The 27,359-nt window shown below is 40.9% G+C and overlaps 4 protein-coding genes across 4 annotated transcripts in view; 2 read left to right on the top strand and 2 right to left on the bottom strand.

Moving 5' to 3' along the window:
• Window positions 1-160: 160 nt before the first annotated feature.
• On the bottom strand, window positions 161-19,076 carry LOC144653513 (cyclin-dependent kinase 7-like). The gene is made up of 12 exons (XM_078513510.1): window positions 18,995-19,076; window positions 18,858-18,917; window positions 16,653-16,686; window positions 16,381-16,448; window positions 15,540-15,608; window positions 14,853-14,963; window positions 14,185-14,303; window positions 4,261-4,360; window positions 4,042-4,128; window positions 2,214-2,363; window positions 1,322-1,469; window positions 161-1,125 (listed from the first exon to the last, which is right to left on the bottom strand). The coding sequence occupies exons 1-12, from the start codon at window positions 19,046-19,048 to the stop codon at window positions 1,094-1,096; spliced, it is 1,032 nt and encodes a 343-aa protein (XP_078369636.1). The 5' UTR covers window positions 19,049-19,076; the 3' UTR covers window positions 161-1,093.
• On the bottom strand, window positions 8,279-12,331 carry LOC144653473 (uncharacterized). The gene is made up of 2 exons (XM_078513469.1): window positions 11,670-12,331; window positions 8,279-9,461 (listed from the first exon to the last, which is right to left on the bottom strand). Exons 1-2 carry the CDS (start codon window positions 12,292-12,294, stop codon window positions 8,416-8,418), a joined length of 1,671 nt encoding a protein of 556 aa, XP_078369595.1. The 5' UTR covers window positions 12,295-12,331; the 3' UTR covers window positions 8,279-8,415.
• Window positions 10,300-27,359, top strand: part of LOC144653546 (tubulin-specific chaperone A-like) — a 74,996-nt gene continuing 57,936 nt past the window's right edge. The window contains exon 1 of the mRNA XM_078513586.1: window positions 10,300-10,306. Coding sequence (XP_078369712.1) covers window position 10,306 — 1 coding nt within the window. The 5' untranslated portion in view covers window positions 10,300-10,305. The remainder of the gene's footprint in view (window positions 10,307-27,359) is intronic.
• Window positions 19,738-23,177, top strand: LOC144653246 (fibrinogen-like protein 1). The gene is made up of 4 exons (XM_078513197.1): window positions 19,738-20,198; window positions 20,628-20,810; window positions 21,049-21,432; window positions 22,439-23,177. The coding sequence occupies exons 1-4, from the start codon at window positions 20,003-20,005 to the stop codon at window positions 22,696-22,698; spliced, it is 1,023 nt and encodes a 340-aa protein (XP_078369323.1). The 5' UTR covers window positions 19,738-20,002; the 3' UTR covers window positions 22,699-23,177.

Raw genomic sequence — 27,359 nt, 5'->3', positions numbered from 1 at the left:
GCGAGCGATCTCACAACTGCGCCATCCCCGCTCTCGCCACTGTACCTCCCCTCCCCCACTCATTTTAAACTGCCTATCCTTATGTTCTTAAGTGATATTTTCATTCTGCTGACTGATAAGTGAAAATGAAGAAACATAGTGCGTATAACACTGTGTTGCAAAAATATTATATAAGCCTTTAAATTTTTCAGGTATTTTTTTTTTTTTTTTTTATAAAACTACTCAACGACGTCTCTGCTGCACAGTTAACAAAAGATGTTCATTTTAAACAGCATTCAAATTCGTATCGTTTATATTCTTTAAGAGTAGCAACTCAACGCAGCCAAGCTAATTGACGTCAGCAACAGGACAGGACATCGTCCTATCCCTAAGAAGTACATTTTAGAGCAGGCCCCGGCCGTGTCCACTTTAAATCAGTTTGTAATATTGACTGTTGTGATAAAATAATTGAAAAGTCAACGAAGAACTAACAAGAACCAAAGAAAACACGACGGGAACGCCTGGGGCGATTGACGAGGTCTAGTAGTTGTTAATGTTATTCAATCCAATCACTTCGTCTTTTAGTTCAGAAACGTATAATGTAAGTAAGCTATTGCTTTATATGCCGACATGGTTCGTGTCTAAATAGCTAGCCTGTGTACAGCCGCCCCCTGAGGGGAGGGGCTGGCTGTACACAGGCTACTAAATAGCAGGATATAAATTTAATCGTAGCAGGACCGAGACGATGGACTAAGAAAACAAGGTCACTCCTATTGGCGTAATTGGCACACATAATGTCTGACGAACGTTTTTCAAAGTGAAAGGTTCATTTTTTTCCTGCAATTCCAAGATTTTTGACTGAATGGGCAACAATGTCAGTGTCTTTTTTGTGATTTTTATCCACCTTGTAGCGGAGAACGCCATCCAAGATTCACACTCTGTATCACTGTCTGAAGAGCACATCAACTTTCATGTCAGTCGTCTTCTCCCTACTTTTACAGAGTGGTTACTGTGGAATGAAAAATCTTTAACCGAGGGTCTGTTATGCAAACTTGATGGTTTTTACTGCTTGCTACACAGACGCTGGGGAATTGCCGCTTCACTTGTGCTTTAGCTAAAAAACCAGCTTCTTCGCTCTTATTGTACCTGAAGAAAAAAAGGCAAGAGCAAATGTAAGCAAATAACTTCTTGAACAGCGTGCACGTTTAAAAGAAATTATTCCAGCTTGTTGACGGACCGAAATTCACCTCTGTCTCCTGTGTGGTCTTTGCTAGAAATATTTACCAACATTTTAAAAAAATCGCTTATCATCTCTACTAAATAGTTATTTTACGACCATCACCTGTGTCAGACATTGAATCAATTATTTTTCTCTTCAGTGAATTTTCCTCCTCTTTCGTGCTTGCTGCAGGGCCTGGTATTTTAGGGCGTGGCAATAAGTGTCCAGGGGTGGGTACCGGCTTGTTAGAACAGTACGGCATCTTGAGAGCCTAAAAATAATGTTAAATAATAAATATTCATCATCATCATCATCATCATCATCATCATCAATATCATCGTCATCAAAAGACATTACTCATGAGGGTAACAAAATTTACTGGTTGCCCAGTACTGCAGTTTACAATATGACCCTCCCTAGTTTTACATAAAATAGAATAAAGAAAATATAATTAACAACATATTATAATACTAATGACTAATCTACTACAGTAAACACCCGCGTGTAAGAACCTACAATTTTCTAAGTTTGGCAAAATAGGTTCTTGTATTTGGGGGTAGTTATTGGTAATTTAGGCTAAACAGGTTCTTAATAAGGTTCTTAATTTCTTGATTGTACGAGAAGAAAAAAAATGGGTTTGGTCCTACATTATGCAGCATTTATTCATAACTGTATTGCTTCAAGCCTCATGCAAGGTCCAAAGAAGACAATTACAGTCTATGTGAATCTGTCTTTTCTTTATTTGTAAATACAGTTTGGGATGTTCTGTTAAAAATGTTCGTAAAAAATTTCTATAACCCACATATAAGAACCTGCTGAAATTTGCTTGGCTAAACAGGTTCTTATATTTTGGGGTTTAAAAATGGCAAATTTCTGCAGCCTGTTCTTAAACCACTAGGTTCTTACATCATCATCATCATCCCAGGTGGGTTTGAACTGATGTTAAGCCATGTAAATACCAGAGAAAAAGCTCTTGTCTTCAATGAGTTAATTTTGAACATTTTTTGTACTGTACCTGTGTTGCATTTACTCTGCCTGAAGGGTTACAGTCCAGCAATCTATCCAGCATATCTAACAGATCATCACCCGCTGCAGAAAATATGTCCTTCAGGGGAATTCCTGGAAATTTCTTAAACTCCACATAGTCTGGCAAAGATGTTACACCCTAGGATAGAGAAGGAAGGAGGATTTAGCATTATGAAATACGAATAATTACCGTATTTACCCGTGTATAAGTCAACCTTTTTTCACCTAAAAATCAGTCCAAAAAATCGCCCTTGACTTATACACGGGTCAAAATTTTCGACCCAAGCACCAGTTAAATAAATTCTGCACAATTAGCATAACAATTGTTTTATATGTCAACAAACATCAAATAAACAATGTTCAGTACAGGTTATGATGTCCTTTCACTTTGCTACCTGTGTCTAAATTGGCAGTTCAAGTCAAAATTCTTTAAGATTTATCCACTTAATATAAACCTGAATGTTGTATATCATTTCAAATGAAAACTCCCAATATGTTTATGATTTGCTAACAAATAAAAAAAAATACTATTAAAAGTTAAAGTACTATTAAGTTTTGAAAGGGACAACTCACTAAAGGTAGCAAACACTTCAGAAAATTTTTTTAACTGGCTGTACAATTTCAAGCATAATCGTATCTATAACAAAATTCTCGATTTTGATTGGTTCTGGGTGCGCATATTTGTCGCGTAATTGGCACACATTCACATGGGTGTCCAATTACAGGTATCCAAATATTTGAACAACTCAAATTGGATACCTGAAATTGGACACCTATGCCATTTGCGCATCAATCATGCACATTTAAATGGGTTCTTTCTTCAGTTGCTGTTTTCCCACTTTTCGTACAACCAATTGAATTAATCCTCTGACTTTTTCACACAAAAAACCTTCTTAAAGAGTTCCTGATCTCGATACGATTAATAAGTAGTTGGACCTCAAACAATTCAAAGAGTAATCGAGCTTGTAATTTCAAATCGACCTTGTGCTACACACTTAGCCGATTTTAAAATTACTCGCCCAATTACTCCCTTAATATCATAGGTGACAAATTACTCCTTAATTTTGGCGCGAAATTTTAACGTTAATTTATAATTTTACATGTGAAATTATAAAATTGCCATGGCAACGTAGTTAGCGGCAAGATGGCGTCCGTAATAAAAGATGTTTTAAAGCTTAAACTTTGTACATATTTGCTTGAATTTCATCTTAGCCAGCTAGCCTTGACCATGTAATAAAACTTTTGATGATATTTTATATTTCAAAACGTCAAAACGACTTCAAGACTTAAGCCAATTATATAAATGGCATCGAGCGGATTTTTTAGGCGTTTTACACGGGTCCCGCTTTCAGTTCATTCAAGACAAACTACGGTCATAATGAGAGAAAAAATTGAAAGTTGATTCATCTTTGAAACTTTTTGTAAACAGCAAAAAGGAATCTCTAAGAGGTTTTCCTCAAGACTAAAAAACTTGCGAATTTGAGCAAAATGTATGCTTTCAATTTTCAAAGCTCGGAGTTCGCAATGCAATATACCAGTCAAAAACCTACCATTGCACGCGTAATTTGTCACCTCTGATATTAAAATGTAATCAAATGGTATACTTGTGAAATTGGAAAATAATTTCACTTGCATTTTGTCAAAATGCAAATAATTAGTATTTTGACAAAACGCGCGTGAAATTATTTCCTAATTTCACTCGTCACCATTTGATTACCAATACAAATTGTACTCCATTCAGTCCAATTACTATTACTAATTAATATCCTAATGGTTTTACTGTTGACTATTCTCATCAGTTTAGAAAAATTACTTACAGGCCAGGAATCTTCAGATGGTGTCCCTAAAGTTTCAAATATTTTGCTAAGTTGATCTAAATCAGACATTCCAGGCAAGAAAGGAACCTTTAGAGAATGCAAAAACAAAGACGTCAGCAAGGTTGAAGTCAGGTTGCAAATAAATAATTTTATACATGTAGTAATTTTAAATTACTACATAAAATTATTTCTGGAATGTGCATTTGGTTCATGACCTACCCGAAGAAGAAGTTCTGCCAGTATACAGCCAACAGCCCACATATCAACACCTGTACCATAGATTCTTGCTCCAAATAACAGCTCCGGTGAGCGATACCACCTATAGCCAAAAAGGTCATGAGAAGAACTTGTCATGAGACAAATATTAATAAATTCTAAACTATAAAGCTCTGAAAAATAAACTGAGAATACATTCCTGTCCCCAGGGTCTGCGATCCTTTAGGTCAATCAGCACTAAGAAAAATGACCTCTGGTGGACTTCAACTTAAAAGGCTGCAATTCACAGATGCTTGCTCAACTCAGATTGGCTGACAGACAAAAATAAGTACTGAGTGCAAGCTTAATCAAAGGTCTCTATGAGACTACGACTATTTTGCTATGGTCTATCTGTTGGCTGTCAATTGTGGTATGGAGTAGTGTTTTGCTAAAGGGTAGCCTGCGTAGCTGGCGGTATTGTTGGGTTTTTAAGTGCCTAACAGAAAGCGGCGAAGCCGCGACAACGAGCGGCGCAGCCGCGAGTGGCTTGGGGAGGAGAAGCTGAAATTTCAGCTTCTCCTCTCCAAGCCACTCGCGGCTGCGCCGCTCGTTGTCGCGGCTTCGCCGCTTGCTGTTGGGCACTTAAAAACCCAAAAATACCGCCAGCTACGCAGGCTAGCTAAAAGGTGAAAGACGCTTTTCATGTTGTTTAGGAGTGGAAGTCTTGAAAATAACTTAGCTTACCTGAATACTTTACACTTTCACATCACATTCTAAATTAAAACTGAAACCTAGAAGTCAACAACGCGCTGTTTAGAAAACTCAACCGCAAATTAAGGAGCCAAAGAAAACCCAATCGAAAACACATTGAATATACTGTAGTACTCGTGTCGCGTATACGCTTATTCCGGCCTACTAAAGCAAACAAACAGTTCAGCGGTTCAATACATTCTTCATATATACCCACACCCCCGGCCCACACCGAAAAGAAATCCCTAGAATTGAGAACGCGAATAAATGATTATTTACTCGTGTTTAGCGAGACTAACGCAATCGATTGTCGCGAATGTGAAAGACTTGTAAAAGTACAAATTTGCGTTCTTAATCGTTTTAGGTTAAATATTAGCGCTCCTTTAGTGTGTTAGACGCTTGTACCAGTCCAAACTTGCGTTCTTACGTTCTTGGTTACATATTAGCGTCGCTTTAGTCTGTGAAAGACTTATACATTGCCTTCAAGTGTTGGCTGACGCTTTGTTCACCCACACCGAAAAGAAATCCCTTGAATTGAGAACGCGAATGATTATTTACTTGTGTTTAGCGTGACTAACGCAATCGATTGTCGCGAAAACAAATCCTTTAGGTTAAATATTAGCGCGACTTATACGTTGCCTTCAAGTGTTGACTGACGCATTGTTCACCCACACCGAAAAGAAATCCCTTGAATTGAGAACGCGAATAAATGATTATTCACTCGTGTTAAGCGTGACTAACGCAATCAAATGTCGCGAAAACAAATCCTTAGTTGTGTCATATCGGATTTGAGATACTCACGCATAAAAATAATTGTTATATAACGTTTATACATGTGACAAGTCACGTTTTTAACACGAGATAACAAGTGTTGACGCAATACTAATGAGATACCCTTTCATCACCCACAGCGGCTAATGGAGTTCAAGTCGAATTTCCGGTCCAAAAATATCGCACGTAGACAAAAACAATTGTTATCATGGCGGGTGTTGAGCGCAGGTTGAGGAATGAAGTAGAAAGCGAGTTCTTCTAGGTTTTAGAAAATCTCTCAAGAGTTTTGTTCACAAAACATTTAAAGACGAACAAAGGGAGTGTATTCGACGAATAGTTTGTGAAAGAAAAGATGATTTGGCGGTGCTTCCGTTGGGATTCGGTAAGAGCGTGATCTATCACCAGTGGTGTCGAAGAGTATTACATCACACCACCAAAGACGCCAGACGATCGTGCCAGTGACGAAAACTACGACCTTTAAATGACTGACCTGAGCCTTACACAAAATCAGCCTTTGCAGAAATCAAATTTTAAAAACCATCCGATCAGCTCGTAATGTGAGTCTTATGCGTATTTTTCTCGTCTTTTGCCCGATAAAATGTGCGAAACATTCATTTTTCCGTGCTACGGCGGAATTTTAAAATAAATAAATATTATCGCTGAAAAGGGTTTCTTGAAAGTTGGGACAAGCATGTTGCCTCACTGCTCGGTGTAAGAAGAACGCGAATAAATGATTATTTACTCGTGTTTAGCGAGACTAACGCAATCGATTGTCGCGAATGTGAAAGACTTGTAAAAGTACAAATTTGCATTCTTAATCGTTTTAGGTTAAATATTAGCGCTCCTTTAGTGTGTTAGACGCTTGTACCAGTCCAAACTTGCGTTCTTACGTTCTTGGTTACATATTAGCGTCGCTTTAGTCTGTGAAAGACTTATACATTGCCTTCAAGTGTTGGCTGACGCTTTGTTCACCCACACCGAAAAGAAATCCCTTGAATTGAGAACGCGAATGATTATTTACTCGTGTTTAGCGTGACTAACGCAATCGATTGTTGCGAAAACAAATCCTTTAGGTTAAATATTAGCGCGACTTATACGTTGCCTTCAAGTGTTGACTGACGCATTGTTCACCCACACCGAAAAGAAATCCCTTGAATTGAGAACGCGAATAAATGATTATTCACTCGTGTTAAGCGTGACTAACGCAATCAAATGTCGCGAATTCAAATCCTTAGTTGTGTCATATCGGATTTGAGATACTCACGCATAAAAATAATTGTTAATGTCACAGTTCCTACGAAGTTTTACTTTAAAATACTTAAATAATCAGACACAAAACCACACCGTATATGGCGTAAAGGGGGGAACACCGCTCCGCAATCGGCGTGACAGACGAACTTCCGTTGCGTGACCAAAAGCCAAACTTATCTCCCCAGCGGTAAAACCCGCGCTGGATCGGACAAGTCGGCAAGGCCAAAAGCTTACGCGCCCTAGAAGTCTAACTCTAAACGGCACTACGAGCTGACCTCCGGTCAGCATCGTGCTAGAGTGTAGACAGTTGTCAAGCCTTACTTATCTCCCCAGCACTACGAGCCGACTCCGCCGGCACGTGCTGGATCGGACAAGAAGAGGCATAAGAGCGTAAAATAGCGCCACTAAAATAGCGAAAACGAAGCTTGGGGAAGTCGCTGCGAGACTTAACCGATAGCGTCATGCAAGAGGTGAACCCCAGTTTATTCAATTAATTACAACAACAATCAAGCCTCCAAAGGGAGGGAGGGTGGGATTTACAAATTTCGAACTAGGTTACAGTAACAAGCGATACAACTAGCGAATGATGCTAAAGTTCATTCTATAAACTTTTATAGCCAGACAGTTGTCTGGATTTAGGCCAATGGCAAATAGTGTACCATGGAAAGCAAGGATCCCATGCAGGCCCAAATGAGACATGAATAGAGATATTTAAAAGACTAGCCACACAAAATGCATGATATAATTGTGCTAGACAGTGTTGCAACATTTGTATCTAAACGGCCATTGTAATCATTGTCCTTTCGAGACAAGAAAAGCGTACAGTTTCATTGCGTTACATTACACAATCAAAATAAACATTAACGACCCTGCAGGGGCCACGGGCGTCTCGCTCCATTAACTGCGCTTTAATGTTTGGCCTTAAAGCTTAATTAATGTCACAGTTCCTACGAAGTTTTACTTTAAAATACTTAAATAATCAGACACAAAACCACACCGTATATGGCGTAAAGGGGGGAACACCGCTCCGCAATCGGCGTGACAGACGAACTTCCGTTGCGTGACCAAAAGCCAAACTTATCTCCCCAGCGGTAAAACCCGCGCTGGATCGGACAAGTCGGCAAGGCCAAAAGCTTACGCGCCCTAGAAGTCTAACTCTAAACGGCACTACGAGCTGACCTCCGGTCAGCATCGTGCTAGAGTGTAGACAGTTGTCAAGCCTTACTTATCTCCCCAGCACAACGAGCCGACTCCGCCGGCACGTGCTGGATCGGACAAGAAGAGGCATAAGAGCGTAAAATAGCGCCACTAAAATAGCGAAAACGAAGCTTGGGGAAGTCGCTGCGAGACTTAACCGCCACTGATAGCTGCGAAGCAGGTATCCCCCCAAGCAAATATAGCACAAACTTAACAGAAAGAAACGCTGGCCATTCGCGGCGCAGCGGAAAGTAAAACGTTTTGAGGTGTTCTAATATATAGTTGATAGCAGTCTGAAGACCATCTACCAAGAACTTTAATTAACCAATCTGGCAAGCCGGCAGCAGCTGCTGTAGAGGCCGCGCCGATCCGAAAACTGTGCCCCTTAAGGGATTTGTAAGGGAGACCGGCGTAACGGGCTGCGTCCCGAAGAAGGTTAACGACCGCTGACCTAGTAAGGTAGCGGCCTGACTGAAAAGCAAATAGTGGACCCCGAGGGCGCGCAGATAAAAAATAAGAACGCATGGCGGACACCGCGCATAACGGTGATGGTGAGCATGCAAGTAAAAGCCGGTGACCTTCCCGAAAATTGTCGGTCTTGGATGACTTAAGAAGAATAGACATCTGCTGCGGGCTGGCCAGAGAGGGGGAGAATGACACACAGTCGGCTGATAGGTCAAATAAAGGGCGAAACTTAGATACCCCTTGACAGGTAAACTCGCTACAACGAAGAAAACAAAAGAATGCAAGTGTAAAAGCTGCCCAAATCATAGAAAAATCCTGTTCCCCTAACCAAGAACGTAAAATGGGACGTATAGCGAGTAAAACCCCTGGGGAAACCGGCTGGCGGAGGATACGGGAGCGGCCCTGGAAGCGAAGGATACCCCTAAGAACTTTTTTCAATAATAGTTTTCCCTGGAGAGGGTCGCCATACCCGCAGGAAATGTGAAGATTCCGTACCGCCGCCAAATAAAGCCTTATGGTGCTGTGTTTAACCTTTCTCGCCAGATAAGAGGAAAAATATATAAGGGTGCCCTCAGATGCTGGAAGAATGTCCCCCTCACTAGAGACTAATCTGTTCATGAGACAAAATTGAAGAAAGTGTCTTTCCCCAGAGGCGTACGTACGGTTAGTAGTCCATGCCAGGCCCCAGTTCGCATACAACATGACTTCGTCTTTTAAAGGGTCATGAGCGAAGGCGGGATGGTGCAGGGGGTGTGCTCGGCTGTTGGAGCTGCTGCCCGGAAACGAGAAACCTGAAAACGTGAGAGAGCATCAGCAATCTCATTGGAGACCCCTGGGACATGGCGGGCCCTGACATAGAAGTTATGCTTCATAGATATAAGGACAAGGAACCGAAGAAGGTCCATGATGCGGGGGGCTTTGGAGCGACCCGAGTTCAAAATGGCAACGACTGATTCGTTGTCGCACCAGAACTGAATCCGCTTCCCGGAAAAATATGGGAACCATATCGCGCATGCCACGACTATGGGGAAAAGTTCCTGCCATTCGATGCTTATGCCCCGGTCCTTGTTAAGTTGCATATGGGGGAGCCACTTTCCTTGGAACCATTTCCCATTGAAATATCCCCCAAAGCCAACAGTACCCGAAGCATCGGTATATAAGTTCATGTCTGGGGACGGGGTGACTGTGGAGTCTAAGAAAAAAGAGCGACCATTCCATCCCGCAAGGAAGGCTTTCCACATAATAAGGTCCTTGAAGAATTCCTTGTTTAGACGAATATGATGAAAACGGTTGTGTACACCCCTAGTAAGATCTATTATACGTTGCAAGAAAGTTCGCCCTGGGACAACCGCTTTGCAGGCGAATTGAAGGGTTCCAATGAGTGATTGGAGCTCAATCAAGCGCACAGAGCGGCGACTATCGAAAGAATTTAACAATTCCCGGGCGCGGAGAAGCTTATCTTCGGGGAGACGGGCCTCCATAAGAGTGCTGTCAAGCTCAATACCCATGAATTCTAGAACTTGGGAGGGGCCCAGGGTCTTGGACGCGACAGCGGGGGCTTGAACCGACATAAACAGGCGTAATAGGGTAGCGAAGCTGGACAAACATTGTACCCGGGATGGCTCGGCAATAAAAAAGTCATCTAAAATGTGAATGACGTTTTTTAAACCATAGTTATGTTTTAAGATCCACTCCAGACCCTCAGACAATTGGTTAAAGAGAAACGGAGCACTGCGAAGCCCAAAGGGGAGGTATAAGTCGATGAAGTATTGGCTCTGCCAATAAATGCCTAACAGGTGCCAATGATCGGGGTGGACAGGGATCAGGCGAAATGCTGATTTTAGATCGGTTTTTGCCATGAAAGAACCCGGGCCCAGGGACTTAAGGATGCGAATAGCATCGTCTACCCGAACATATTGGAGGCTGTAGGGATCCTTGGGGATATGGTCGTTAATGCTGTCGCCCTCGGGATAAGAAAGGTGATAGATAGTACGCCATTCAGAGGAATGTTTTTTAGGCACCACACCCACCGGGTGACATTGGAGGTTAGGGAGGGGTGGGGAGTTGAAAGGGCCCGCTACCCGCCCAAGGTTAATCTCCTTAGAAAGGTTTGAAGAAACCACCTCAGGGTGCTGGTTAGCGGAAATGAGATTACGGGATACCCGGGATTTTTCAGGACCGGTATAGCCGACATGTGTGCCATAGCGTAAACCATTAATTAAACTAGTAACAAAATTACGATCGGGATGTAGGGATAATTCCCTTTCTAAAACATTAACATTAATCGGGGTGGATACATTAGGTGTCTTCTGCTTGGCCAGGAGGTGTACTTTATCTTTTGCTGCTTCCGCCATGAATGGAGCTCTGGTATCGCTGGCTGCTGTGGTCCTTCCTGCTGATGCTTCTTGGACAGTTGAGGATAGAGTGGCTGTTGGAATAGCAGCGACGGCAGACATGCGGGAACTGGCAGGAGCTGGTGGTACACCCAGAGGTGCGGTTGAACCGGAAGCACACTGGTCCACTCTTTGTCTGCTGGCGGGATTCGCGGGAAGGGTTGGCACTCGGGCAGTCGCTCTGGTTGTGGTGCGGGCTAGAGCAGATAGGACAGTGTGGCTTAGCTAAGCCCGAAAATGTCACTGTCCAAAGTTCAAGGTCTACCTGGCCCCAGTTGATAGTTAAGTCCTGTGCGGCTCGTTTACGGAATTGTTCGTCGTAGGTGAGCCAGGACAGACCTTTAAATTTGGTAGCCGCACAGCTTATAGTTTGTTGGTACTTTAGTAGTTCCAAAGAACGGCGAGGGTAGGCTGTGACAAGGACTAACATGTATGTGGTGTAAGCGTCTAACCACTTGTGAAAGGTGTCGATCACTGGTTTCCGCTTACGGACCATGGTCATGTTCGAGGAGCCTGGGCCCGAATCATCAAATCTAACCTGAAGCTCGGGGACCTGGGGCTGGTTTAGCGAGTCGGGGAGTAAAACAGTAAAATCGAGGTACTCACCCCGCAAGATTTTTTCCTCTGTACTTTTATCCACTGGATTTTGGAGGCCAAGTGGAGTAGCGGCGCCAGGTCGACGTGGTGGAACAAGGGATGGCGACACGGCAAGGCCATGGTGCGGCTGGGGAGGCGATTGTTGCAGTGCTTCTGCGATGGATCGTTGCACTGTCTCGCGGATGGTGGCCAACTGCGATGCCGTAAAAGGCGCAGGCTGGGTTTCTTCCAAAGCTATCTCCGCCAAAGGGTCGTCGATATCCAGCGGATCTTCAATGTCCTCCGCCGAGCTAACTGAGGAAAAATCGTTGTCAGCCTCGTCGACGGTGCCAGTCCTTGTAGGATCGCGTTCGTCTGGTTGATTGTTTGGATTCGGCTGTTTGTCACGGCGCTCACGTACCACGCGAGTGTTCGCTTTGCGTTTGCGAACACGACCAGGGTTCTCCATCAGAGCTTGCTGTGGTGGTAAAGCGGCTTTTAAACGCTTGACCATTTGCGCTTTGTTTCCTGTAATAGGAAGGTTCAACGCTTGGAGACGAAGGCGAAGTACTTCGGAGGTGAGTTGAGCCAAGTTCTCGTTCTCAGCACGGCGAGGACGACGGCCATTTGGTTTTTTGCCACGTGGACGAGCCATTGCGATCTCCAATTTACAAATTTCGAACTAGGTTACAGTAACAAGCGATACAACTAGTTTCATTGCGTTACATTACACAATCAAAATAAACATTAACGACCCTGCAGGGGCCACGGGCGTCTCGCTCCATTAACTGCGCTTTAATGTTTGGCCTTAAAGCTTAATTATATAACGTTTATACATGTGACAAGTCACGTTTTTAACACGAGATAACAAGTGTTGACGCAATACTAATGAGATACCCTTTCATCACCCACAGCGGCTAATGGAGTTCAAGTCGAATTTCCGGTCCAAAAATATCGCACGTAGACAAAAACAATTGTTATCATGGCGGGTGTTGAGCGCAGGTTGAGGAATGAAGTAGAAAGCGAGTTCTTCTAGGTTTTAGAAAATCTCTCAAGAGTTTTGTTCACAAAACATTTAAAGACGAACAAAGGGAGTGTATTCGACGAATAGTTTGTGAAAGAAAAGATAATTTCCGTTCTTAATCATTTTAGGTTAAATATTAGCGCCCGGCTTCAGTGAGTGAGACGCTTGTACTAGTACAACGCTTTAGACTGTGAAACACTGAACCACTCACATTCTCGATTAGTTGTGTCATATCTCATTTGAGATACTCACGCATAAAAATAACTGTTATATAACGTTTATATTATACATGTGACAAGTCACGTTTTTAACACGAGATCGCAATTGTTTACGCAATACTAATGAGAGACCCTTTCATCACCTACAGCGGAATATGTGACAAGTCACGTCTTTAACACGAGATCGAAAGTGTTGACGCAATAATAATAAGAGACCCTTTCATCGCCCACTAAGCGGAAAGAACTCCCTTGAGAAATTAAAACAGTCCCTTGAGAAATTAAAAAAGTCCCTTGAGAGTAGACAAGAATGTTCCAAATTTTGCCCACATCACTCCTAATCTCCTATTTGCTTGTAAACAAGCAAAATAGTCGAAAAAAGGCAAGTGTTCTTTACTGCCAGACTGTATCCTTGTTTCAGTAGCATTAAGCGTCTATAATGATAATGATAATGAATTTATATAGCGCATTTTTCATATATATATGTTCAAATGCGCTGTACACAAACTGTAATTTACTACACAAGGCCAGACAACAACACCAGGAGCTTCGTGCCCTACTCTTTGCGATTAGTGTGTGGGTTCTTTAATGTCCCCTGTGATAAGAATGAAGATACGGGAGACGGGACCTATGGTTTATCGTCCTTTTCTGAGAAGACTAGAATGTATAACCATTTGCAGATGTAATTACAAAGGCAGCACAGTCTATGAGTAATTTTCAGTACTACCCTCTGGATGGAATGCTAGTCCATCGCAGGGTGACCCCCAGCGTTAATTTTAAAAACTTGCTGGAACATGTACCCATGGCTGGGTGGAGAGAGGCACTGTTAGAGTAAAGTGTCTTTCCCAAGAACACAACACAGTGAAGCAAGCCAGGGCTGAAACCCGAATGGCTTGATCCCCAATCCAGCACACTAAACATTAGGCCTCAGCACCTCCCATTTAATATTTTGTTCACATGTAGTTCTGCTATACAGTATAAAACTATTGTAACTAGTTTTTCTAAAATCTCCACTTCATATACAGCCATAGAATGATGAATGACCACATTGAAAATTTTAACAGCGAGCCGCGTGGACGCCATTTTGGTCATTTGCTCTCTAGCAAGGAGTGAGAGACTGGGAACCAGTTGGGAAGAACAATACAACCCAAATATGGGGTTTAAAAAAAAGTCCCTTATGCAGAACTTAAGATTTTCTCTGCCTATACACTCATACGCACACAGCTCTATGATTCTGCCGCCTCGACAGCCTCGCCTCTTGGCTCGGCTGTCTCGTTGGCAATAATCAATTATTCTTCATTCTGACCTTGTCACCACTTGATGTGTATAAACCTTTGTTGGACTTCCAAAAGATCTAGCAAGTCCAAAATCACCAATCTTCAACACTCCTTTATCGTCAATCAATAAGTTGTTTGGTTTTAAATCCTGAGGAATGATATCATAATAAATTATTTATTAATGAGAAAACAGTTAGTAGTTATTTTATGTTGCAAGGCCACAGGGCGGTATTCCAGCTTGTAAATGAGGGGGGTGATCGAATGGAGGCAAAACTCAGGACCCAAAAAAATCCCTAAGTCTTCCGACATTACCCAAAAAAATCCTTGGACCAAAAATAACCCCCCAAAAAATCCCTTGTCAAATTACCCCTAAATTGCCAGGAGGGGCAATAACATAACACAAAGAACACTCGTTTTGTTTATTCATCATACCATAAATACGCCAAGGCCGCACCAAGGCACTTCAGTTCATTTTTAATACCCAAAAAAATCCCCTATCTAAATCAAGTCACCCAAAAAAATACTTGCCAAATTTTTCAACCCAAAATAATCGCGGAATCAAATACTTCAAACTAAAAAAAATCCTTCGAACATTCCCTGTCGTTACCAAGCCTGAGTACCCCCCCCCCCTCCCTTGGGTGCAAGGCCAAGGTCAAGAGTACATGTACATTACACATCACTTACTCTGTTTACTTACTCTGTGAAGTATCCAGTTCATGTGAAGATATTCCAGACCTTGTAATGTCATGATGATGTAACTTTTTATGTTTGCTGGACTTAATACAAGACTTGTGTCCTTTATTATAACCTAACACAGAGAAACAAAAATAACTAATTCTCTTAGTTCCTTGCCCCCTGGTGGGGGATAGGGCTGGAAAATAACTAATTTATGCAACAAAAACATTCTGCAGAATGTCAGCCATTTGAAAGCAAAAGGGCTGCAGAAAGGCTTCCAGTCCAGTCAAAAACAAACTTTTCGCCGAGCTTCCAACACGGGTAGACGTCATATTTTGTTTCGATTTGTTACTGGGATGTTCTGTGAAACCGTTCCAAAAATTACTATTGGGAAACTGTCATAAACAATGCTGTCTACCTCCTACGTTCAGTAATGATTATGCTCAAATAATTTGGCATTTCAAACCCTATTAAATGCGTTTTCTGCATTTGAAACGCTCTAAATTCAAAAGGTGTTTGAAACGCGTTTGAGATCTGTTTGAAACTGTTTGACACCCGTTTCAAATGCGTTTCAAACGCTGCGTTTAAACGCGTTTGAGAGAAATTACGTTAAGCCCCCTTTTCATATGGAGGGTCACATATTTTGTGAAAAATGCAAATTAAGCATTCTGGGGTCTTAATCACTACTAAGTACTTGGTACATGTTCACCTCAAGATCTGTCTCCATAAAGTCAAAGACAAGACTGATGTTGGATTTGTGACCAAACACATCAACAAGCTGGGAGAAAAAGACAATCAAATTATGTTAGACTGCAAATGAATAATTTAATGATTCATCAATGAAACTTATTATGACACAAGCCAGGAACAGACTTTTGAGAATGAGCTGATCCAAACTGTTCAGAAAGTTCTGTTTTACTTATATCACACAACACCATGATGCCATGCCGCACATATTGGTCTGCAGCTTTGTTGTTACTATATGTGCATGCATGCCATGTGCGCACCTTAGTTAATTACTGTAATAACTATTGTATCGAAACCTCTGTAAGCATGTTTGTTAAGGTGACTCAATCAAAATAAATGACGTGCTTTATGCCAGTCAAAAATTTATTATAACTTCACCATTTCTGACTCGATTTCCCTGAAACTTTTGCATTTTACTAACGCAATTTTACTACTATGCAAATTATTGACGTGCATATTATTCTTTGATACATTTCGAGTAAAATGCGAAAGTTTCAGGGAAATCGAGTCAGAAATGGTGAAGTTATTAGAAATTTTTGACAGGCATACAGCACGTCATTTATTTCGATCGAGTCACCTTAAACCATTATTGACTGATCTACCCCACAAGACACAACACATGGTTGGTAAAGAACTGCATAATTTATATACATATGGAGTCAAAATGTTTTCCAATGTGATTTCAATCTTTCACTTACAGTGTAGATGTAACACAACAGTTGATACAGAAAGAAAAAGGTTTTGAGTTTCAAAATGTCTATTATCTCTAGAATACTTGACAGCTAGATCTCCATAATACTTACCCCTATAATGTTAGGATGCTTCAGTTCCTGCAAAAGCTTGATTTCACGCAATGCAGTCCTGTTAATTCCTGTGAGGTACAAATTTAAGTATATATTAAATATTTTTATATAAAGTATGTCGCTTTATTCATTGCTGTACAATATAACTGGTATACACTTCTTCACTTCTCATATAGTAAGACCCAAAAATATAAAGAGACACTACACACTATGACTCAATCAAAATATTATTCTTTCTTTTTTTTTTAATTCAAAACTTGCTAGTCACTAACCATCTTTTGCTTCGCTCCTCTGTCCAAGTTTAATCTGTAAAGGAATACAACAGGCTATATTAAGAAAACATACATGTAGGCCTATGTCGTTGTGAAATATAGTTGAACCTCCTAGTGCTATCACATCCCATACGCAATCACTATTCCATAAGTTATGGATAGTGGAAAAAATAAAAAATAATCACTTTATTCAAGTGTCAATTTATTTAGCACTACTGTGCTAATTGAGGACACTTACACCTGTAAAATACAAGGGAAAAAAATACAATAAAATCAAACAGAAAACTTGTTTTAAATCCCACTGGCAGGAGGCTAACCAATTGGCTATTTACAAAGCAATGTGGAGTTGAATTCGCGACCACCAAAAAAAAAAACATCTAGTGGCAGGGAATGTTTTGGTGATAAAAGTTGTTATTAGGCGCGCGCATTGTTACAGTTTATGTTGCGTGCACACTAGTTTGAAAAATACAGTCGACACACAGTCGCGTGTGATCGATCACGTATGAACTCGTTTAAGTAGCGTAATGAACCGTTTTTTAGTTCAGTTGTTAAGAAAACTCAGTGCTAACCAGTTATGCTAACCAGTTATAAACAATCAGTGTTTATAAACAGCCAAAAATCAGTACCACAGTTAACGCCATACAGAGGCAACATTAAAAGTAAGTTGTAAACAGTTTTATCATGATTTTTTGTAAGTTTTCTACAAGATTTGTACGTTCAAGTTATGTTGTTAGCTAGCACTAACGTAGTTTTATTTATTTTGTATAAATTTTTAGATCAAATTGCTATATATTATCATTAAATGCGATTGTCGACCTCTGTGTGGCTTGTTCTTTGTTCAACGGAACAGGAAAGAGGATTTGAAGCTGGGACCACCGAATTACAAGTCCAGAACCCTAACCATTATGCCACGCTGCCTCCTTATTACAGTGGAACCTTGATTTAACGAACCTCTATATAGCGAAGTTCTCGATATAACGAACAATATAGACTATTTCAAGGTTACCGACGCCATATTGCAGGAGGTGCAAAACTACTGGGGCGAGCGCAAAGTTTATAGTAAATGTATGGAAAAAGTCGAGAGTTTTATCCTCAATAATTTGACTGAAGGTCAACATTCTGCAATTTCTATAATTACAAACTAAAGAAACCAGTTGAAAGAATTTGCCGAACAAACTTGAGAAATTAAGTCTCACGAAGAAAGCCGCAAATTAAGATTTTTATTTCCATACATTTATCTCTATGAAAAACTAAAAATATGATTTCTCGCTTCTCAGTTATCCTGAACACTTCAAATTTAATTGTCAAAATCTTTTGCTGGGTAGCCTTACTTCGTAATTCATAAACATTGCAGAATGTCAATCTTTTCTCAAGTTATCGAGCATCAAACTCCTGATTTTTCCCATACATTTACTGTAACTTTTGCGCTTGCACCATTAGTTTTGCACCCTTGGCAAAATGGCGTTGGTAACCTTAAAATGGTCTATTCTTCGCCCCAGTAATAGTAAAATGTATCAGAAAGTACCTCGATATAACGAGACCTCGTTATAGCAAACAAATTTTGCCAGTCCCTTGGCCCTTCATTATATCGAGGTTCCACTGTTTACCAAAGGGCATAGGATCTGGGAGATCAGATTTCAGAGATTTCCTATTTGTAAGAAAATGAGAGCCTTGTAATTGTGCAGGACCTTCAAACTTTTGAAACATTTGAACTACCACTAAGTATTACAATTAACAGAATGAATTCTTCCAATTTCACTATTTTCTAGTTTAGGTAATTCTTATTCAACTTACCGGTATATTTCTCCATCTATTAAAGTTGTATCATAGTTGACTGCTATGTACATAAATTTTGTTATACTGCTATATACTGACATGTATATGTTGTGGTTTAATTTTATCTTTGGTTTAAACTTTTTTAAACCAGTTTGAATTTTATTTCCCTTTGTTTCAGATTATGATGATGAACATAAGACAATGAAAAATAAAAATCAAACTGGTTTGAAAAATTTTAAACCAAATATAAAATTGAACCACAACATATACATTGCCTGACGAGTTCCTGATACTTTAAAGTTCTTATAATATAACGTATATAAGACAAACTAAGCTTCAGTAAACCAGTTTAGCAGTCTTAACAGTATTGTTCGGTCTTGTCATTTACTTTTTGTGCACCAGAACACGAAGACAGGGTCTAAATCTTACCTTCTTTACTGCTACAATTGTGTGAGTTTCCTGGTCTTCAGCTTTGTAAACTGTCGCGAACTACCCAATACAAATAATCACTGTAAGAATAGTAAACTTTTAACCTAAAAGCAAGACCTTACTCGATCGCTTTATACCTGTCCTTCGCCCAAAAAATCGATCTTCTTGTAACGTTTCGAACGTCCCTCCATTTTGTTTTCATGATTGTGAGCTGCGTTGAGCCTGGGTACCAGCAAAATAGTTTAGAACCCAGATTACCTCACGGTCAAGTGAGAGAATTTCAAAATGGCGGACGGGTTGCCACGAAAAAGTGTTTTGATTTGCATTGTATTATTTTGGGGACTTTTGACGAAATCTTCACCATGATGAACTTCAAGTTAGTCTTACCGCAATTAACTTTTATAATCTTTGATTTACTGCACTCTGTTTCTAGTGAAGCGTGATTTAAACTGGTTTTTTCAATATTTGTAAGTGAATTGCTTTATTTAATTTAGTGGAAGTTCACTTATAATGTTCCTTTAATAGCCTCATAAACTTAGCACGAAGCTCGCTTCAGTGACATTCTGGGGAAATGTGGAGATATTTGATTGATGTTTTCAGATAAACACGTTCTTAAAATGGAATTAGTCTCACGGGAAAAATCTTGTTTTGGAAGCTCAAAGAACATATCACTTCCTAAACCTTGTGGAGTCATCATATCTTTGCAGTTTTTGATCAATAATAACGAATTTTGCAACCATCGAACCGCGATGAAATATTTCTTCAACGCTATGCTGTTGGGTTATTTTGTAGCGGCACTTGCAAACCCAAATCTGACCACGAAACCCACGAAGAATGACAACGAAACGAAGAAAGCTTCGCTATGTAATGTCAATAATAACAATTGTAAAATTCATTAACTATTCATGAGGGTGCAAACCAATCCCAGCACAGTATTCAGATCACATCTACACAACTGTAAACCCCAATACAAATCAAACAAGAGAATTAACTTTTGATACAAACTCCTGCTCAGCTAATTAGTATTCATTAACTTTTGATACAGATCTCTACTGATTCACATAACAATACTTTGCATTCAAATTATTGTTTTCATTTCACAAGTAGAATAAAATATTCGCGTCCGATCTGTATGGTCATTTACAATGGCTCGCCTAACGGCTCGCCATTGTAAATGCCCATACAGATCTCCCGCTCATATTTTATATACTACTTACAACAGCTTCTACGCGGGACCAAACGCCAAGAAAATCGAAAGTATTGTTTCTGAAGTTAAGCAACAGCTGGTCGAAATAAAAGAAGAAATCAGAGAGATGAAAGAAAACCAAACTGGCGGCCCGGGTGGGTAAAAAACTCACTTTATTCAATACTTGGTCGAGTTTGATACTGATGTTTTCAGACTGTATCACTAGTGGTATAGTAGCCTCGATTGTTAACCTTAAGAATAATGTGAAAAAAGGCGCGTTTACACGACAGAAAAATTTAGGTACGGACTCGTCAGAAAATTGGTCCGTACCCGTCAAAATTTGGTCCGCACCTTATCACTTTTGTAGGGAAACAGTCAAATCAAAACAGGGCCATAGGCGCCTATGGCCCCGTTTTGATTTAACTGTTTCTCTACAAAAATGATTAGGTGCGGACCAAATTTTGACGGGAACGGACTAACTTTTTGACGAGTCTGTACCTAAGTTTTTGTGTCGTGTAAACGCGCCTAATAGAACACCAAGTACATTTTGATTTATATCACTAAACTTTTATTTCCTGATATAGCTGACAACAACATAAGGAATGCTTCGCAGTGTAATGTTATCTACAACAGTTACTATGCTGAACCAAACCACACCAGGAAAATTGAAAATATGTTTTCTGAAATGAAAGAACAGCTGGCCGAACTTAAAGAAGAAATCAGAGAAATAAAGCCGGGAAATCAAACTGGCGGCCCGTGTGGAAAAGGTTTGTAAGAAAGTTTTTTGAAGCTTTATGCACTGTTTCAATGCTCAGAAGCCTCGCTTGTAGCCGAAATAATAGAAAAATTAGAATTTATTCTGAAAAGGGAATCACTGAAAAGCAGTTTGAATAAATTGCCTCCAACTCGACCCAACATTTGACCGAAGTATATCCCGCGGGAAAACGATCAGAAAAAAATCTTAATAAAAGTAGATTGTATTTTGCAATAATTTTTTTTTTGTAGTTTATAAGCGGAACTGTGCCGAAGTTTACCAGTCCGGTGACAAGATCAGTGGAGTGCACAAAATCGATCCTGACGGTTTGGGAGAATTTGAAGTCTTCTGTGATCAGAAAACAGCCGGTGGAGGATGGACGGTGTTTCAGAAGAGACTGGATGGCTCTGTAGATTTCTACCGTGGTTGGGATGACTACAAACGAGGCTTTGGCAATCTGAGCGGCGAGTTTTGGCTTGGACTGGACAAGATTAACCGCCTGACTGTAAGCAGCAGTAACAAGCTTCGTGTTGACTTGGAAGACGTCCCTGGAAAAACAGCTTTTGCAGAATACAACTCGTTTGCTGTAGCAAATGAGACAAATAAATACAGGCTTAGTTTGGGAAGTTATTCAGGTGGGTTTTATCTCGTCATACTCGACTAAAGGTGGCTGAACACAGTTTTTCAATCTTTGGAGTACCTATCCTATATTTAGATTTCTCGGGCCGTAACCAGACCTTTGACATAGACGAGGCAAGGTCTTGCTATTGGGTTCCGGGGGCATTCCCTCCAGAAAATTTTGAAATCTAGAAACTACGAAACTCTTTCAGAGACATTTTTCATGAGGTATTTCTTGAGAAAAATCAATCTTGTTCAACTGGGGATTATTTTTCCAACAAAAGATATTTTGTTTTTAATTTTGGGTAAAAATTTGGACAAGGCAAGTGCCTCGTCTTGCCTCTTGCTAGTTACAGCCCTGGTCCAAACGTTGCAGTTGACAAGCCCAAAACTGGCACGTTACTAGATAAGCTACTGCACTTGCAATTTTCAAGTCACATTTATACTTCACACCCAGGTTACTTTTTGGTTGTCCTCTCTTGGGAACTCTCAATCTCTAGTGCGTATATCTGCTCATCCATTATACACGCTAAACGCGGTATACAGTAAAAACCCGCGAGTAACAACCCATTTTTTCCAGGTTTATTAGCCTAAACAGGTTCTTATATAAATGGTAGTTAACACAGATTAAGGCTATTCAGGTTATAAAAAGGTCCTTTTTTCTGAAGAAAAGTTACATTGATGCTAATAGAACTTTAAGTGACATTCGGCCTATTCCTTGTATAAAAGTTGCTTATGTAAAAATGAAGCACTAATCATTTGAAATATGGCATGATATACATGCACAGTAATGCTTTGTCCAAACGTATTTCCCAAGAGTAAACATTTTAAATCGATTTTAGAAAATAAGAACCTGTTTCTAGACCTTTCTAAATTTGAGGCTTAATATGTTCTTTTAAAAATGGGGTCTAATTTGTAAATTTTAGCCTAACATGTTCTTTAATGTTAGGTTCTTACTCATGGGTTTTTACTGTATCGCGTTTAATTCACCAATTTTCCGCTGTCGGTTTTGTCCTTCCACAGGAACTGCTGGTGATTCTTTAGGAGGCGATCGCGGCGCAGCATTTTCCACCAAGGATCGCGATAATGACAGGTTTTCATCCTACAACTGTGTCGTGTTTTATAAAAGCGCCTGGTGGCACAACACTTGCCATAAGGCAAACCTCAATGGCGAATACCATGCTGGAAAGATCACTACAAAAGGAGTAACATGGTACCACTGGAAATCAAGTTATTACTCTGTGAAGAGGTCTGAGATGAAGATTCGCCCAAAAGACTTCTAAGACGTCATGTTACTCTGGAGTGAAATACATGGGTGCTTTTGCTGTAGACTCCTTGGCGCTTTTTTAACGACCAGAAATTATTCTTTATCTAACTCATGCACATAAACTTTAAGAACAGTAATTTTGGAAAAGAAAATATTTAACACTTCCTATTTTACAAGTTGTGTATCGGGTCCGTAAACAGGTTCAGGTCATTCTTGCTAGAAAGACACTTTGTAGAAAACAGTTCCAGAAGAAGAAAAATGTGTTGCATCATAAGATGAACTTGCTTGCTGCACATAAAAGTTTTCTTTAATTTGATTTTTTCCCAAAACCCGAATGATTTCTTAGACTGAAAAAAGGTACTTCAAATTTTTGGTTTTCCGGTTTAATTTTAGGTTTACCTTCCAATAATGTTCAAGCGAATTTGACGTCGAGAAATGGTTCCAAGGGGAAACTGTAGATAAGCTTGTGGTGCAAATAAAAATAAATGATTGTGAAAGATGTTCTCCCCACTTTTTTCTTTTAATAGCAAATTGATTTCCTTAAATGATCGGCATCTAATTTCTTCTAATTAAAAGCGAAGCTTCCTACCTAAGGGAATTTTGTAAACTAAGAGAAATAATACGTAATCGTACGTCCGTTAGCCTCCTACACAGTCGTTCTTAGGGGCGATTGTGGGGAGGAGTGAAAGACGATGGCCCCTAAGAGCGACTGCGTGGGAGGCTATACGTCCGTACGCATAGGTACGTTTGCTGTTTTTTTTTTTTGCTGCGCAAACTAATAAAAAATTCTCAACCCTGAAAACGGCATCACTGAACGGTAAAATAAAAATATGTGGAGCTCCGCTTTTCGGCAAAAATTCACAATGATTTGCGAAGATGTTCTGAAGACGATAGGATCTTTTTACACTGGTAAAAGTAAATGTGCAAGTAGGAAAGTTTAGCAATTATTTAAGTTATAAGTTTCTACCACTTCATATTCATGTCATTCCTTTCTGCTGGAAGTGAGTCATCGGACTTGTAAGTGTTCTAAGTTTTCCAAGTCTGGCCAGGCCAATCATGCTCAGTGTAAGGGACCGCGGAGCCGGGGGGGTACTCGGGGGCTGAACCCCCACCCAATATTTCCGAAAAAAAAAAGACTTACTAAGAGAAGAGTCTCTAAAGCCCCCTACTTCAAGTCACTAGTCACAACCCCCCCCCCCCCCCCCAATTGGAAAAATGCTCCACGGTCCCAACAAAATTTTTGCCGAAGCTCGTCCACACGGGTAACGTCTCTAGTATAAAAACGGCCAATGACAAGCGTGCGATGACACGCGTGTGATGATTGCGTGCAATGACAGGCGTATTATGACACGCGTGCGATGACACGCGTGCAATGACACGCGTGCGATGACACGCGTGCGATAACACGCGTGAATTGACACGCGTGCGATGACACGCGTGCAATGACACGCGTACAATGACACGCGTGCCATGACACGCGTGCGATAACACGCGTGAATTGACACGCGTGCGATGACACGCGTGCAATGACACGCGTGCGATGACACGCGTGCGATGACACGCGTGCAATGACACGCGTGCGATGACGCGTGCGATGACACGCGTGCGATGACACGCGTGCAATGACACGCGTGCGATGACACGCGTGCGATAACACGCGTGAATTGACACGCGTGCGATGACACGCGTGCAATGACACGCGTGCAATGACACGCGTGCCATGACACGCGTGCCATGACACGCGTGCAATGACACGCGTGCGATGACACGCGTGCAATGACACGCGTGCGATGACACGCGTTAAATGACACGCGTGCAATGACACGCATGCGATGACACGCGTGCGATGACACGCGTGCAATGACACGTGTGCAATGACACGCGTGCAATGACACGCGTGCGACGACACGCGTGCGATGACACGCGTGCGATGACACGCGTGCCATGACACGCGTGCCATGACACGCGTGCCATGACACGCGTGCAATGACACGCGTGCGATTACACGCGTGCAATGACATGCGTACAATGACACGCGTGCGATGACAGGCGTGCAATGACACGCGTGCGATGACACGCGTGCAATGACACGCGTGCAATGACACGCGTGCAATGACACGCGTGCGATGACACGCGTGCGATGACACGCGTGCGATGACACGCGTGCGATGACACGCGTGCGATGACACGCGTGCCATGACACGCGTGCCATGACACGCGTGCAATGACACGCGTGCGATGACACGCGTGCGATTACACGCGTGCAATGACATGCGTACAATGACACGCGTGCGATGACAGGCGTGCAATGACACGCGTGCGATGACACGCGTGCAATGACACGCGTGCAATGACACGCGTGCAATGACACGCGTGCGATGACACGCGTGCGATGACACGCGTGCAATGACACGCGTGCGATGACACGCGTCCGATGACACGCGTGCCATGACACGCGTGTCATGGCACGTGTGCGATGACACGTGTGCCATGACACGCGTGTTATGACACACGCACTATGACTCATGACACGCGTGCCATGACAAGCGTGCATTGGCACGCGTGCGATGGCACGCGTGTTATGACACGCGTGCCATTACACGCATTATGACAGCGGACAATGACACGCGTGTCATCGCGTGCCATGACGCTGCCATGACGGTAACGTCTCTAGTATAAAAACGGCCAATGACACACGTGCGATGACACTTATAAAATTTACCTGTTAAATCGATTCAACTTTCAAAAATTCCTGACGAGTGTAGATAGAGGTCGTTTCTTCTTAAAGAACGAGGGTTTTTCCCTTGAATTTTCTTCAAGGCTTCATGAAGAAGGAAGATAATGTGGAAAAGTTTCACCTTCGATCGCCATGTTTTTTTCGGACCCAGGCTCTTCGCAGTTCTATCAAAACGGGATTTTCAAAACAAAAGGAACAGCCCTTTCCATTCCGCTTACGTGATGGGAAGATTTGCACTGTTCCATTTGTCGAAAAATTCTCACGGAAAATTCCATGCAAATGGAAAGAGTGTATAATGATTAAAGACAGCAAAACCCTGCATTCACACTTCCTTTATTAGACTATAAAGCCATCATAAATGTCAATTATTAAAGCCTAGCTATAATGGTGATATCACACTTGTTACCTAATGTGTTTGCTACAATAATTAAAAAATTGTCTATTGCTTATAACTAGTTACGTCACGTGGTAACTCTACATGAAAATGGTTATAGAAAAGCTGCCCTTAAATATGCATTCGGTTGTTGAAAAATTTGGTCCCGTTACGGTTTAAAGCAGGCAATCTACTCAGAACGTTTTCGCAGCTACTCGTATTCGAGACGAATTTGTTGCCGTTTGTTATCCGAAGACACCTGAAGTCAGCAGACATGAAGCTCCACTGTGAGTAGGGTACCCTGTGGCCTACTGTGGAGTAGACTGATAAGTAATGTGTTTCGTTTTAGTTCTCTTAGTGGTCCTTAGTTAACGTCGCGTTTTGATGAGATTAAGCAAAGTCACAACCGAATGAAGAAAATGAGGACAGATAACAAACACACTCATTGTTAAAAGAAATATAAAAAAACATTGGGAGCCAAAATCCGTAATTTGCTTTTGCTGTGGCTCCTGCATGCTTAAAGGGACTGTGTCACGGATTTTAGCCAAATTTACGCATCGGAAATGGCCAACAAATTTCGGTAAAATTATAAAAAATAACCTGTTAATGTTAGATCAATGATAGAACATTTCAATAACTTATTGAAATGTTCTTTCATGGACACAGCAAATACAAACGAAGGAACGGATGACCAAAAGTGACGAAGATTGAAATGGATTGCGATATGGGTTTTTGAAATATTGTTGGGCTGAACAGTTTTCAAAGTTAGTTTCGTTTGCATGTAACTTTAAATTGTAACGCCCGGTGAGACACATATGGTTGCAATCAATCTATAGTTTTGACATTTCGATCCATTGGAGTAATTTCTTTGCAAACGTGTAGTTTCATAGCAAGTATTTGGCAAAACTTAAAAATATAAACTTTACTCAGCCGTGACACAGTCCCTTTAAATATATATGCTAGTCGAGACTGCAAGCATCCCTTGATCGTCGAATGTGAAACGAAAAACGTGTCAGAAAATTTTGAACCTAGCTCATGTTCAAACGTCAACATTGGTTCCGTCTTCAGCTGCTGAAGTAATTCTTAATATATTATTATCACAGTATTTAAATAAAAGTCATTGAAAGTGAATCTTTTTAACAAGCTTATGATTTCCGACGACAACTCAATGGCCAGCTCAGTGGCAAAATGGGCTATCTAAAAACGTATGACTGAAAATTGTCTATTTTGCATAAAGATACAATTACAATCGACCTCCTCTTCCCTCCCCCTTTCGTTCTAAAACACACTTTGACACTATTTTAAAATAGCAGAACTAGCTGTTCGCAATTTCGACAGAAAACGGATCTTCTTCGCTGTATATAATGGAATAGAGAGGGTTGAAATGTAAATTTTAATTAACAAGTTTAAAAACTTGTCTTGTTATAATGTGCTGTGATTTTCTACTGTTGCGAATTGATTGTTTAATTAATTCTGAGTTAAAGATAATCTAAATCGCAGTGCTATTGAAAAGCCTTGATGACCTAAGTTGTGCTGAAACATCTTTTTGTGCATCAAAAAAGTAAAT

This window comes from Oculina patagonica, chromosome 1, assembly GCF_052425735.1.
Source record: "Oculina patagonica isolate OP01 chromosome 1, crgOcupat, whole genome shotgun sequence".
NCBI classification, from domain to species: domain Eukaryota; kingdom Metazoa; phylum Cnidaria; class Anthozoa; order Scleractinia; family Oculinidae; genus Oculina; species Oculina patagonica.
The sequence above is the reverse complement of the archived record's forward strand: the minus strand, read 5'-3'. Positions and strand labels throughout refer to the sequence as shown.

Coding starts and splice junctions, on each gene's coding strand:
- LOC144653473 (XM_078513469.1), bottom strand. CDS start 12,294: ATGGCTCGTCCACGTGGCAAAAAACCAAATGGCCGTCGTCCTCGCCGT. Junction 9,462..11,669: donor AGAGGAAAAAATCTTGCGGG/GTGAGTACCTCG, acceptor TCACGTTTTCAG/GTTTCTCGTTTCCGGGCAGC.
- LOC144653513 (XM_078513510.1), bottom strand. CDS start 19,048: ATGGAGGGACGTTCGAAACGTTACAAGAAGATCGATTTTTTGGGCGAA. Junction 15,609..16,380: donor AGCATCCTAACATTATAGGG/GTAAGTATTATG, acceptor TTTTTCTCCCAG/CTTGTTGATGTGTTTGGTCA. Junction 4,129..4,260: donor TGGCAGAACTTCTTCTTCGG/GTAGGTCATGAA, acceptor CATTCTCTAAAG/GTTCCTTTCTTGCCTGGAAT.
- LOC144653246 (XM_078513197.1), top strand. CDS start 20,003: ATGGCTCGCCTAACGGCTCGCCATTGTAAATGCCCATACAGATCTCCC. Junction 20,199..20,627: donor AAACCAAACTGGCGGCCCGG/GTGGGTAAAAAA, acceptor TTCCTGATATAG/CTGACAACAACATAAGGAAT. Junction 20,811..21,048: donor TGGCGGCCCGTGTGGAAAAG/GTTTGTAAGAAA, acceptor TTTTTTTTGTAG/TTTATAAGCGGAACTGTGCC.